Source organism: Balaenoptera ricei, chromosome 11 (assembly GCF_028023285.1).
Source record: "Balaenoptera ricei isolate mBalRic1 chromosome 11, mBalRic1.hap2, whole genome shotgun sequence".
NCBI lineage: Eukaryota > Metazoa > Chordata > Mammalia > Artiodactyla > Balaenopteridae > Balaenoptera > Balaenoptera ricei.
Genome location: NC_082649.1, coordinates 69,323,274 through 69,338,926, shown reverse-complemented (window position 1 = coordinate 69,338,926; position 15,653 = coordinate 69,323,274). Strand labels below are relative to the sequence as shown.

The 15,653-nt window shown below is 35.6% G+C and overlaps 1 protein-coding gene across 5 annotated transcripts in view; it reads right to left on the bottom strand.

The window, feature by feature from the left end:
* The window catches only part of DOCK3 (dedicator of cytokinesis 3), a 384,123-nt gene that overhangs the window by 283,843 nt on the left and 84,627 nt on the right, over positions 1-15,653 (bottom strand). For all 5 annotated transcript variants that reach the window (XM_059939761.1, XM_059939763.1, XM_059939762.1 and 2 more), the window contains exon 4: positions 3,954-4,009. In XM_059939761.1, the coding sequence (XP_059795744.1) occupies positions 3,954-4,009 (56 nt within the window). The remainder of the gene's footprint in view (positions 1-3,953; positions 4,010-15,653) is intronic.

The following is a 15,653-nucleotide window of genomic DNA, read 5'->3' as shown; positions in this document are numbered from 1 at the left end:
GTGAATGATTTTAATGTGCTGTTGAATTTGGTTTGCCAGGATTTTGTTGAGGACTCTGCATCTATGTTCATCAGAGATAATGGCCTATAATTCTTTTCATGTAGTATTCTTGTCTAGCTTTGATATCAGGGTAATACTGGCCTTATAAAATGAGTCTGGGAGTGTTCCCTCCTCTTCAACTTTTTTGGAAGAGTTTGAGAAGGACTGGTATTATTTCTTTAAATGTCAAATAGACAGCAATACAATAAAATTTGATGTTGAAAGTGGGGTACTGAAGACATCCAATATTATTGTATTGCTGTCTATTTCTCCCTTCAGTTCTGTTAATACTTGCTGTCTTTAGGTGCTCTGATGTTGGGTGACATATATTTACAACTGTTTTTTGCTCTTGATGAATTGACCCCTTTATCACTACATAATCACCTTCTTTGTTTGTCCTTATAGTTTTTGACTTAAAATCTATTTTGTCTGATATAAGAAAAGCTGTCATTGACATCTTTTGGCTTCCATTTGCATGGAATATCTTTTTCTATTCCTCCGCTTTGAGCCTATGTTTACCCTTAAAGGTGTAGTGAGTCCCTTAGGGGCAGAATATAGGGGGTCTTGTTTTTTATCCACCAGCCACCCTATGTCATTTGAATGGAGAATTTACTCCATATACATTTAAAGTAATTATTGACAGGTAATGACTTACTAAAGCCATCTTACTAATCTTTTTCTGGCTCTTCTGTTGTTCCTTTGTTACTTTCTTCCTCTCTTGTTGACTTCCTTTGTGATTTGATGGATTTCTCTGGTGGTATGCTTTGATTCTTTTATCTTTATCGCCTGTGTTTCTACTATAGGTGTTTGCTTTGTGGTTACACTGAGGCTTACACGAAACATCTTAAAGTTATAACAGTCTGTTTTAGGCTGATAACTACTTAACATCAATTGCATATAAAAACTCTACACTTTCATTCCCCCCACTACATTTTGTTTTTGACATCACAATTTACATTTTATACTGTGCATCCATTACAAATTATTGTAGCTATCATCATTTTGAACACTTTTGTCTTTTCACATTTATACTAGAGTTAAGTGTTTCACACACCATTACAGTATTAGAGTATTCTGAACTTGACTATATACTTACCTTTACCAGTGTTTTATACTTTCATATGCTTTCATGTTATTAACTAGCATCCTTTGATTTCAGCTTGAAGAACACCCTTTAGCATTGTTTGTAAGGCTGATCTAGTAGATCTAATGGTTATGAACCCCCACAACTTCTGTTTTTCTAGGAAAGTCTTTATCTCTCCCTCACATCTGAAAGACAACTTTGCCAGGTAAAGTATTCCTGGTATTTTTTCCTTCAGCACTATGACTATATCACCCCTTCTCTCCTGGCTTGTTAGGCTTCTGCTGTGAAACCGCTGATAGCCTTATGGCTAAAAATACATATTTTAAATGAATGCTGATTTAATTAAATGCGGGGGTTTTTGCATCTATTATATTTATTTAATGTACTAAATCTACTGGGTGCACACAACCCAACCTCTGCCATTCTGCCACTCTCCTGATAATCTGAATCTCAAGAGGAGCAACATAAACATGGAAAACAGTGTAAAACTTCAGGAGTAGCATCCTGAAGAGACTGTCCTCTAAGTCTTGCTATCCAGATTCACAGAGCTACTCCAGCTGCTATCCTTTCTGAAAACTAGTACCTTAGCTTTTCATTTAGAGCCTATCTGTTTTACATACTTAATGAAACTGCTCTCAATGTCTGCTAGCCATAGATAAGACAAACCTTGGGCCTATAAAAGATTCCAAGCTGCTGCTGTCCTGCGGTGCTCTCTGAACAGAGAATTCCCATCTTGTAACTGAGTGACATGATCTAGACACATGAGTCTCCTCTCTGCTACCCCTCTCCCCAAAGAGTTCAAGTACCCTTTCCCCCTTCTGGTTGTGGCCCTGCACTGCTGTCTCTCAAAGGTCTCCTGCTGTGACAGATTTCCTTTGCAACTTGTCAGAGCTCTGCCTAAATAAAGCTCATTATGTGCTACTACTATCTCATGGTCATGTCTTTCATCAGCCCTAAAATCCTCTAGTTTACTACAAATGTATAAGTTTTTCAGTGAAACTTTATAAAAAGTAGCAACGATACCTGAATCATTTTAAGAATGAGAAAACCCAGATATCAAGAAACACTTTAAAAGACAACTGAAAATATGAAAATTTTTAAAGTTCCCGTAATAACATTCCCACAGATGGATTATTCAAGCAATTTCACTCCCTGTCAACCAAATAAAACAAGAAGTACTTCAGTACAAATGGCACACGTTTTTCAAGAAGCAGATGATATACCCTATGAAGCACTGAGAGCACAGTTATGCTCCCAAGTATGGCAGGATGCAATGAAGAAGGTACATGATAGAAACACAATGCATGTTCTCTGATTGAGAGGCCCTCAACTCCTGGTTGATATTTGCTAAGGTAGAGCCCCAAGTCCCAGTCCTGCTGATCTACCCAAGCACTGGGAAGATATCCAGGAGAAATTTGACCATTTTAATGCACAACACCACCCATGTAGTATTGCTATCTAAGATGCTTAAGCTGAATCTAACCATGAGGAAACAGACAAATACAAATTGAGGGACATTTTGCAAAACAACTGGCCTGGGCACTTCAACAAAGTCAATGCCATGAAAAGAAAAAAGAAAACCAAGGCTGGAGAACTGTTCTAAATTAAAAGAGATTATGACATGACAATGATAAAATATAATATTTAATTCTTGACTGGATCCTGGACCACACCCCACCCGACCCCCAAAAAACCAACCAAACGAAAACAGCTATAAAGGACATTCATGGGACAATTAGGGAGACATCTGAATATGGACTATATATTTTATAGTACTATTATATCAATGTTACATTTCCTGAGTGTAATAATTATACTGTGATTATGTTAGAGAATGTACTTTTTCTTAAGATGTATATACTAAAATATTGAGCAGTTCCTGGGTTCTGGTATCCCCAACCTATTATCTTTTGTATTCCCAGACATTAGAGTGTAGAATGCTTTAATGCAGTGATTATTCTGGGTTGTATCAGTATTTCCTCCTTTTTTTCTTTCACTCTTCAAATATGTGTCTAAAATTCCCTATATTAAATTCTATTTCACAAAGTGACTCATAAGTTTCTCTTTTCCTGACTAAACCCTAACTTACCAGAAGGATACTCTGATGCTAACTCAACCTCTGGTCAAAAACATAATTTCTAGTACCAAAAGCTACATAGTTAGTACCTTAAATTTTATATTTTAAAATGATGAATTTTAAAATACAAAAATCACAATCTAATAATAATACATATTACTTTTAAAAATAAGACATGACAGTAAAGAATTTTTAACAATCACCCAAAATCTGAACATGCAAAAACAACAAATGTTAACATTTTGATATATTTACATCTTGTCTCTCCTCTATTCAGAGATTGCTTTTGTTTCACAAATTTGTGACCAAACTACATACCCATTTTCTACACTGTCCTTTTATCCTTAGGTATGCCTTTACAGTTTTTTCAATTTCTATTTGCAGAAAGAAAAGATTTTAAAAGTCTCCCTCACTTTCACATACAGAAACAAAATGACAGATTTATCACTAACTCCTATCCTCTCATCAAGGACTATTCTCAAAATAGTACATCATTTTTAAAAAACATGCTGCATGCATAATTGTTTTATAAAATTTGTAACAAATTACCTTTCCAGTATACAGGAAAAGAGGTTAAAGTTGTCAGTATTTTAAGGTAAAATTATGTCCTCAGAATTACACATGATAAAGCAGGTATATTTTTTGCAGGAAAACACGCCAATAGCATATTTTATACTATGAACCAAAAAGAAAAAAGCCTTCCTCTGCAACCAATAAAAATTATAAATAAATTTAGTAAAGCCAGCTACTCACCCCCTATTACTGACAATTGCTTTTTTCAAATGAATGTAATTTGCAGGAAAGATCCCCTGTAAAAGAGAAAAGATTTCCCATTAGAAAAAGTAATTTGTGATTAACATCTCATATAGACTAAAACAGCAGCCAGATTTCAGCATGGAACTACTCTATCAACAACACAGTAGATCTTTTAATGTAGCAACCACTTTTCAAATTAATTAAGAATACAAAGTTGCACAAACTATATTCAACAGGAATTTCACTGTCATTTGCAGTCAGAGTCTATCCTCAGGGAAAAAACAACTGTGATGTTAAGCAACCACCAAAAAACAATTTTTTTTAAGTTTCAGAAATATTCCATCAAATCACTCTTAGGATATAGACTTAACGTACAGAGCTTGACATGTATCTACAAAACGACATCATCATCTAACCAACAATTTACAGATTATCCAGCTCTGAGCTAGAGAAAGAATTCTCACATTCTGGGTAACATTTGTATTCACAAAAATAAATCAATTTGGGAGCTTCTATAAATATTTCTTCTTTTACTCTTTCCAAATGGTTTCCACTTTGGTATCTGCCATAATTTGATTTCAATTCCTAAGGGATAAAAAATGTATTCTGTTTTAGAAAACAAATAAGTTTTCCAAACAATGTTTCACTCTTTTTCCTGATGTATAGAACTCCCTTCAAATAAAACACAGATGGCCTATTTTTTAAATACTTTTTGGCCCACACCACTATCAGTAATAAACTCAATCTACACCACACAAACCCATCAGCAGCTGGACTACAGTAATGCATTTTACAGTTTTTAGTGTACAGACCTTTCACCTCCTTGGTTAAATTTATTCCTAAGTGTTTGATTATTCTGATGCTACTGTGAATGGGATTGTTTCCTTTATTTCTTTTTCAGATATTTCATTGATAGTGCATAAAAACACAACTAAATTCTCTGTGTTAATTTTATATCCTCCAGTTTTACTGAATTTATTGATTAGTTCTGTTTCTTGGGGGAATCTTTAGGATTTTCTATATATCATATCATATGCAAACAAATAAAATTTTACTTCTTTACTCATTTTGATGCCTTTTATTTCCTTTTCTTACCTGACTGCTCTAGCTAGGACTTCCAGTACTATGTTGAATAGGCGTGGTGAGAGTGGGCACCCTTGTCTTGTTCCTCATCTTAGAGGAAAAGTTTTCAACTTTCACCACTGAGTATGACATTAGCTGTGGGCTTATCACATATGGCCTTTATTAGGTTGAGGTGTGTTCCTTCTAAACCCAATTTGTTGAGTTTTATTCATGTAAGGATGTTGTATTTTGTCAAAATTTTTTTGCATATATTGAGATGATATGATTTTTATCTTTCATTCTATTGATGCAGTATATCACACTCACTGATTTGTGAATGTTGAACCATCCTTGCATCCCTTGCATTAATCCCACTTAATCATGGTGTATGACCCTTTTCATATGCTATTAAATTTGGACTGCTAATATTTTATTGAGAGTTTTTGCATCTATATTCATCAGAAGTAATGACCTGTATTTTTCTTTTCCTACAGTGTCCTTATGTGGCTTTGGTATCAGAGTAATGCTAGCCTCATGAAATGAATCTGAAAGTGTTCCCTCCTCTTCAATTTTTGGAATAGTTTGAGAAGGACTGGTGTTAATTCTTCTTTAAAGTTTAGTAGAATTCACCAGTGAAGTCATCTGGCCCTGAACTTTTCTTCGTTGGGAGGTTTTTTTATTACTGATTCAATCTCCTTACTGATTATTGGACTATTCAGATGTTCTATTTCCTTGTGGTTCATTCTGGATAGGTTGTAAGTTTCTAGGAATTTATCCATTTCTTCTAGGTGGTCCAATTTGTTAGCATATGATTGTCATAGTAGTCTCTTATAATCCTCTGTGTTTCTGTGGTATCATTTTCAATGTCTCCTCTTTCATTTCTCATTTTGAGCCTTTTTTTTTCCTCAGTCAATTTTGTCTATCTTTTAAAAGAACCAGCTCTTAGTTACACTGATCTTTTCTCTTGTTTTTTGGTCTCTTTTTCATTTCTTTTCACCCTGATCTTTGTTATTTCCTTGATTTTGCTAAATTTGGGCATAGTTTCTTCTTTTTTCTAGTTTCTTCAGATGTAAAGTAAGGTTGTTTATTTAACATCTTTTTTTTTTTTTCTTACTGTAGGCATTTATCACTATAAACTTCCCTCTTCAAACTGCTTTTGCAGTATCCCACAGGTTTTGGCATACTGTGTTTCTGTTTTCACTTGTGTCGAGATTTCTTTTTAATCTCTTCTCTGGTCCATTGTTGTTGTTCAGAATGTGTTAATTTTCATATATTTGTGAATTTTCCAGTTTTCTTGCTGTTACTGATTTCTAGTTTCATACCACTGTGGTCAGAAAAGATACATGGTATGATTTCAATCTTCTGAAATTTGCTAAAGCCTTGTTATATGACCTATTCTGAAGAATGTTCCATTTACAATTGAGAAGAACATGTACTCTGCTGCTGATGGATGGAATATTCTATAGATGTCTGTTAGTTATATTTGGTCTAAAATACAGTTCAAGTCCAACATTTCCTTGTTGATTTTCTGTCTGGATGATCTACCCAGTGCTGAAAATGGGGTGCTGAAGGCCCCTATTATTATTGTACTGTTATCTACTTCTCCCTTCAAATCTATTAGTATTTTCTTAATATATTTAGGGGCTCCATTTTGGGTGAACATATATTTATGACTGTTATACCTTCTTGGTAAATTGACCCCTTTATCATTATGTAATGACTTTCTTTGTCTCTAGTTAATTTTTGACTTAAAGTCTATTTATCTGATATAAGTATAGCTCCCTGGGCTCTCTATTAGTTTCCCCTTGCATGAAATATCTTTTTCCATACGTTAACTTTCAACCTACATGTGTCCTTAAAGCTGAAGTAAGTCTCTTGTAGGCAGCATGTAGTTGGATCTTGTTTTTTTTAATACATCAAGCCACTCTAGGCCTTTTGATTGGAGAATTCAATCCATTTACATTTAGAGTAATTATTGATAGGTAAAGACTTACTAATGCCATCTTAATTGTTTCTGGCTGTTTTATACTTCCCTTATTCCTTTCTTGCTGCCTTCCTTTGTGAATTGATGATTCTTCCACAGTGGTATGCTTTGATTCCCATAACTTTATCTTTTGTGAATCTACTGTAGATTTTTGCTTTGTGGTTACCATGGACATCAAGGCCACCAGAAATGTATTTTATATATTGACTCATAATAAACTATAACCTATGCCAACAGAGAAATCTAATATGTGAAAATATGGGATTGAAAATAGGATAAAACACACGACCACATATAACCAAACCTGAATGATGACAACTGGTTATCTGTAAGGGAAGAATTAATAGTAAAAAGTTTAAAACACACAGAATTAGCATATACTTCTAAGAAGATGGAAGAAGACATATTTTTCACTATTCCTCCTGCTAAGTACAATGTAAAACTCTGGACATTATATATATAACATGCATATGGACACACAAAATACACATAAAAATATACATCATATGTCATATATATAACGTGTGTCATATATATATATATATATAGACATAAAAGTATTTTTAAAAACTGGAAGACTCTGAAAGGTGAAGAGAAGAAGGCAAACCAACTGGGTTGAGATGCAAGAAAGAGCACAGTGGTGAACTCCCTAGATATTCTTTTGCATTATGTATCCACTACTTGAAGCTAAAAAAGCTGGAGACCTGGAAACACCAAAAGGCACAAACAAAAAAACACCCCAAAAAACCCTGCTCTTTCTAGTTTAAGAACCAGGAAAGGATCCACCTATCAAAACAAAAAACTTTTCAATAACAACCGCTATATTGCTTCCAAATACCACCAAAAAAAAGGAATGGCCCAACTCCCACCCACACAAGCAAGGTCAATTGGAGGGACTGAACTTAGACCCTCATCAGGCTGTAATGAGGCACCCAAACTGGTACAGTATCAGAGAAAACCAAGTTGGGAGCCAAGACCTTCTATGCCAGTAGGCAATAATAAGCCACCAGCACTCTGGCAGTGGAGACTACTTGGGGGCACCTGAACTTCCACCCCTAACAAGTATTAATGAGATTCCCTCCATCACCCAGCTGTGCTGGTATAAGAAGAGGCCAAGGGGAGAACTGACACTTTCACCATCACTCAGAAATAACAAGACCACCACCCTCCTCCTGGTGTCATTGAAGGCCACATGGGGAGCAGTAAGGAAGTACTACAATGCCTTCCAACCAGTGAATAATCAGTGGAACACTAGTAGGAAGCTGGAATTCCCACACAAGGAAAAACAAGGAGGCTTCACCCTTTGGTGTCAACAGAGGCTGAGTGCGAAACATGGGATTCAAACCCCCTTGGCAGTAATGAGGTAAAACCCCTCTTCCCTCTGCAGAAGCACTGTCACAAAAAGCCAGGTAAAATTGAAGGTTTAAATAAAATGCAGAGTCTTATAATACCCAAAGGTCCAGGCTTCAGTTGAAAATCACTCATCATACCAAGAACCAGGAATCAAAGGGCATCAAAGGGACATGGATCCTACTAACTACTTCATGGACTCCATCAGGAAGCCTGTCCATGAGCCAATGGAGATGTCTCACACCTGCAGATCTTCCCAGTTGGCCCATGAGCATCCCCAATGCTCTGCACACTCCATCACACTCCCTAACTCTGTGGCCAGTTCCCTGGGCACACCACCAAGGGTGGCAATGAGTGCAAACCTTTGTACATGGCTACTAAGCACATGCAGAAAGCCATTCAATTCTGCAGAATTGGGAGAAAGCACATAAACTTAAGCATGCAGCACCACCCTAGGTGAAGCAAACAAGAGACTGGCAGCAACCAGCCTAACTTTGCAGGATTGAGAAAAAGCATACAATCTTAGAAATTCCACCCCAAAAAAGAGAACAAGAAGTGTGGAGTAGGTGCATACATAGCAAAGGTCTGAGAAAGCCTCAGAATAACCAGCAGGGCTGACAGAAGATACTTCTCTACCAAAGAGAGTCAGTAAAAATGGAGGAGGTGACTGCTTCTTCAAACGGAAAGACAGAAATGCAAGACTTCAAGGAACATGAAAAATAAAGGAAACATGATACCATAAAAAGGGGACACAACAATTTTCCAGTAACCAACTTCAAAGAAATGAATCTGTGATGTGTCCAATAAAAAAGTCAAAATAGTTGTTTTAAGAAAGCTCAACAAACTACAAGAAAACACAGAAAGATCCATTCAATGAAATCAAGGAAACAATACACAAATAAGAAGTTTAAAAGATGTACAGAAATCATAAAAAAGAACCAAACAGAAATTCTGGAACTGAAGATTACAATGAATTTAATGAAAACTGCAATAGAGAATGTCAACAGCAGACTTGATCAAAAAGAAGAAAAACTTAGTGAGATTGAACACAGGAACCTTGAGATCATCCAGTCAGAAGAGAACAAAAGAAAAAAATTTTAAACAGCAAAAAAAGTCCATACAAATTACAGAATACCATAAGGGGAAACAATCTATGTAGTATTGCAGTTCCAGAAAGACAAGGGAGGGAGAAAGGGTTAGAGGGCTTATTTAAAGAAATAAGGGCTGAGAACTTCCCAAATCTTGGGAGATTTGGACATCCAAGTTCATGAAGCTAGGTCTCCAACAACATTCAACCCAAAAAGGTCAATTCCAAGACACATTATAATAAAACTGACTCAAATCCAAGACAAAGAGAATTTCAAAAGCAGCAAGAGAAAAACAAGTTTGTAACTTATCAGGTAAACCCAATAAGGCTATCAGTAGTACTCAGCAGATATGCCAGGCAAGGAAACAGTGGAATAATACATTCAAAGTACTGAAAGAAAAAAATTGCCAACTGAGAATACTGGCAAAGATGTCTTTCAAAATTGGAGAAATGACTTTCCAAGATAAACAAAAACTGAAAGAGTTCATCACCACTAAACCTGCCTTATAAGAAATGATGAAAGAAATTCTTCATCTGAAATGAAAGGACATAATTAGTAACATCAAAGCATGTGAAAATACAAAACACAGTGATAAAGATAAATATATAGTTAAATTCAGAATACTCTAATACTGTAATATGGCAACATATTAATCAATTAACTCGGGGGCTTCCCTGGTGGCGCAGTGGTTAAGGATCTCCCTGCCAATGCAGGGGACATGGGTTAGAGCCCTGGCCTGGGAAGATCCGACATGCTGCGGAGCAACTAAGCCCATGCGCCACAACTACTGAGCCTGCACTCTAGAGCCTGCAAGCCACAACTACTGAAGCCCATGTGCCTAGAGCCTGTGCTCCACAACAAGAGAAGCCACCACAGTGAGAAGCCTGCACACCACAACAAAGAGTAGCCCCCGCTCACTGCAACCAGAGAAAAGCCTGTGTGCAGCAACGAAGACCCAATGCAGCCAAAAATAAAATAAAATTAAATTAATCAATTTACTATAAAGGTTAAAAGACAAAAGAATTTAAAATAACTATACCTACAACAATTTGTCAATAGATATATAAGATGTAGATTGTGACATAAATATAAAATGTGGAAAAGAGGAATAAAAGGGAAGAGTTTTTATATGAGTTTGACGTTAAGATGTTATCAGTGTAATAAAACAGACTGTTGTAAGACATCTTATGTAAACTTCACGGCAACCACAAAGAAAAATCTGCAGTAATACACAAAAGGATGGCATTAGTAAATGAATTAAATTCACCAATCAAAAGGCATACAATCACTGAATGGATTTAAAAATATAACCCACCTACATGCTGCCTACAAGAAATTCAACTCACCATTAAGAATAAACATAGGTTCAAAATGAAGAAATAGAAAATGATATTCCATGCAAATATAAATCAAAAGAGAGCAGGGGTAGCTATACCTATATCAGACAAAATAGACTTCAAGTCAAAAACCAGACAGCATAAAGAATGATTATATAATGACCAAGGGGTTAATTCATCATGAGAATATAAAAAATTGTAAATACATATGCACCAAACAACAGAGCACCTAAATATATTAAATACTAACAGAGCTGAAGGGAGAACTAGACAACAATATAAAAACAGTAAGGGATTTCAATACACACTTTCAACAATGGATGGACCTTAAAAACAGGAAATCAGTAAGAAATCATCAGACTTAAATTATACTTTAAACCAAATGATCAGAAATACACAGAACATTCTATTCAACAGCAGCATTCTTCTCCTGCACACATGGAATATTCTCCAGGAGAGATAACATGTTAGGTCACAAAGCAAGCTCAAGTCTTAACAAACTCAAAAAACTGAAATTATATCTTTTCTAACAACAATAACATGAAACTAGAAATAAATAACAGGAAGAAAACTGGAATATAAACAAATATGTAGAAATGAAACCACACCATCCTGAAAAACCAATGTATCAAAGCAGGAATCAAAAGAGAAATCAGCCTGTGTCCTCTAAGATGGGCGGACAGCACTTCCCTCAGGGTCCATGCATGAGGAGGGCAACAGACATGTCTACGGCAGGCGTAGCAGTAACTCTTAGCATGTGGCCTGTCTCTGGTTGGGTTGTATATCCAGAAGGCAGGACCAAGACTGTATTCCTCACAGTCACATTGGGACAAAGCAGAAATTAATTGTTTGCATCTGAAACCATCTTACCCAGCAGCCCCCAGGCAGGTTTACCTTAACATCGTTCTTCCTGCTGCCGGTCCTGCTCAGGGCTCCAGAGAGGTAGGTCCCAGGGCTTCCACCGATCACCCACTCCTGGGAGTTTTTCGTAAACCCCACTTACTGCTTTTAAAACTGTGTGACCAGTTCAACCATGTAGGAAACGATCCTGAAGTCCACCACCACGTAACCACTGTTGATGCTGTGATACTGTATTTTTCTAAAATGCACGTGTGTGTTTGTGTGTGTTTTTTAAAACAGGTGTCCAACTGTATGTATGGTTTCTATCCAGCTCTTTTCACTTAACATGTGAATTTCTGTATCATTAAATTATTTTTGAGAATGTGAAAAAAAAGAGAAATCAAAAAATAACTTTACACAAAAGTGGAAACACAACATATGAAAATTTATAGGATGCATAAAAAGCATTTCTAAGGTGAAAGTTTACAGTGATAAATGCCTACATTAAGAAAAAAAGAAAAACCTCAAAAAACAACCTAACTTTATATCTCAAGGAAATTTAAAAAAGAACAAATTGAGCCCAAAGCTAGCAAAAAAGATCAGAGGAGAATAAATGATAATAAACATAAAATAAACTTAAAAAAACAGAAAAGATCAAAGAAATTAAGACCTAGCTTTTTGAAAAAATAAACAAAATTGAAAAACCTTTAACTAGACAAAGAAAAAAGAGAAAAGAATCAAATAAATAAAATTGAAAATGAAAGAGGAGACACTACAACTGATACAACAAAAATACAAAGGATTGTAAGAGACTACTATGAACAATCATACATCCACAAACTGGATGGCCTAGAAGAAACAGATAAATTCCTAGAAACATACACCCTACCAAGACTGAATCATAAAGACAGAGAAAATCTGAACAAATCAATTACATATAAGGAGAGTGAATCAGTAATTTAAAACCTCTCAACAAAGAAAAGTCCAGTACCAGATGGTTTTACTGGTGAGTTCTACAAAGATTTAAAGAAGAATTAATACCAATTCTTCTCAGAGTCATCCAAAAAAACTTAATAAAAGGGAACAATTCCAACTCATTTTACAAAGCCAGCATTACCTTGATATCAAAACCAGACAAGGACACCACAAGAAAAGAAAATTACAGGTCAATATTCTGATGAACATAGATGCAAAAAAATTCTCAACAAAATATAAGCAAATCAATTTCAACGTCACATTCAAAGAATCATACACTGTTATTAAGTTGGATTTATCAGTCAAATGCAATGATAGTTCCACATATGCAAATCAATAAGTAGGATACACCATATTAACAAAATGAAGGATAAAATCATATGATCATCTCAATAAATGAGGAAAAAGCATTTGACAAACTCAACACTTCCCTGATTATTAGTGATGTTGTGCCTGTTGGCCATCTGCATTTCCTCTTTGGAAAAACGTCTATTCAGTTCTTCTGCCAATTTTTTAATCGGATTTGTTTTTTAATGTTGAGTTGTATGAGCTATTTATATATGTTAGATATTAACCCCTTATCAGTCATATCACTTGCAAATATCTTCTCCCATTCAGTAAGACATCTTTTCATTTTGTTGATGGTTTCCTTTGCTGTGCAAAAGCTTTGAAGTTTAATTAGGCCCCATTTGTTTATTTTTGCTTTTGTTTCCTTTGTTTTAGGAGACAGATCCAAAAAAATATTGCTGCAATGTATGTCAAAGAGTGTTCTGCCTATGTTTTCCTCTAGGAGTTTTAATAGTATCCAGTCTTACATTTAATCCATTTTGAGTTTATTTTTGTATACAATGTTAGAGAACGTTCTAATTTCATTTTTTACTTGGAGCTGTCCAGTTTTCTCTGCACCAATTACTGAAGAGACTGTGTTTTCTCCATTGTATACTCTTGCCTTCTTTATCATAGATTAACCGACCATAAGTGTGTGGGTTTACTTCTGGGCTCTCTATTCTGTTCCACTGATCTATGTGTCTGTTTTTGTGACAGTACCGTATTATTTTGATTACTGCAGCTTTACAGTATAGCCTTAAGTCAGGGACCATGATCCCTCCAGCTCTATTCTTCTTTTTTGAGATTGTTTTGGCTATTCAGGGTCTTCTGTGTTTCCATATAAAGTTTAAATTTATCTGTTCTAGTTCTGTAAAAAAATGCCATTGGTATTTTGATAGGGATTGCACTCAATCTCTAGACTGCCTTGGGTAGTATAGTCATTTTAACAATATTAATTCTCCCAATCCAAGAACATGGTATATATCTTTCCATCTGTTTGTGTCGTCTTCAATTTCTTTCATCAGTGTCTTACAGTTTTCCGAGCATGGGTCTTTTACCGCCTTGGGTAGGTTTATTCCTAGGTGTTTTATTCTTTTTGAAGCAATGGTAAATGGGATTGTCTCCTTAATTTCTCTTTCTGATACTTCGTTGTTAGAGTATAGAAATGCAACACATTTCTGTATATTAATTTTGTATCCTGCAACTTTACAAAGTTCATTGACGAGCTCTAGTAGTTTTCTGGTGGCATCTTTAGGATTTTCTATGCATAGTATCATGTCATTGGCAAATAGTGACAGTTTCACTTCTGCCTTTCCAATTTGGACTCCTTTTTCTTTTTCTTCTCTGACTGCTGTGGCCAGGACTTCCAAAACTACGTTGAATAAAAGTCGTGAGAATGGACAGCTTTGTCTTGTTCCTGATCTTAGAGAAAATGCTTTCAGCTTTCCACCATTAAGTATGAAGTTAGCTGTGGGTCTGTCATATATGGCCTTTATTATGTTGAGGTATATTCACTCTATGCCCACTTTATGGAGAGCTTCTATCATAAACGATGTTGAACTTTATCAAAAGCTTTTTCTGCCTCTCCTTAGATGATCATATGGGTTTTATTCTTCAATTTGTTAATGTGGTGCATCACACTGATTGACTTGCAGATACTGAAAAATCCCTGCATCCCTGGGATAAATCCCACTTGATCATGGTGTATATCCTCTTAATGTATTGTTGGAGTCAGTTTGCTAATATTTTGTTGAGGATTTTTGCATCAATGTTCATCAGTGACACTGGCCTGTAATTTTCCTCTTTTATGATATCTTTGTCTGGTTTTGATATCAGGGTGATGCTGGCCTCATAGAATGAGTTTGGAAGTGTTCCTTCCTCTGCAATTTTTTGGAGTATCAGAAGGATGGGTGTTAACTCTTCTCTAAATGTTTGGTAGAATTCACCTGCGAAGCTATCTGGTCCTGGACTTTTGTTTGTTGGGAGTTTTTAAATAACTGATTCAATTTCATCACTGGTAATTGGTCTGTTCATTAGAAAAAATGAAATAGAAATTTTTCTTCCTGGTTCAGTCTTAGGAGATTGTATCTTTCTAAGAAGTTGTCCACTTCTAGGTTGTCCATTTTATTGGCATATAGTAGTTCATAGCAGTCTCTTATGATCCTTTGTATTTCTGTGGTGTCGGTTGTAACTTCTCCTTTTCCATTTCTGATTTCATCAATTTGGGCCCTTTCCCTTTTTTTCCTGAGAGTCTGGCTAAAGGTTCATTTATTTTGTCTATCTTTTCAAAGAACCAGCTTTTAGTTCACTGATGTTTTCTACTGTTTTTTTAGTCTCTATTTCATTTATTTCTGCTCTGATCTTTATGATTTCTTTCCTTCTAGTAACTCTGGGTTTTGTTTGTTCTTCTTCCTCTGGTTGCTTTAGGTGCAAGGTTAGGTTGTTTGAGATTTTTCTTATTTCCTAAGGCGAGCTTGTATCACTATAAACTTCCTTCTTAGAACTGCTTGTGCTGCAGCCCATGGGTTCTGGATCATCCTGTTTCATTTTCATTTGTCTCTATGTATTTTTTTATTTCCTCTGATTTCTTCAGTGATCCACTGGCTGTTTAGTAGCATATTGTTTAACCTCCCTGCATTTGTGTTTTTCTGCAGTTTTTTCTTGTAGTTGATTTCTAGTCTCATAGCATTGCAGTTGGAGAAGATGCTCGATATGATTTCAATTTCCTTAAATT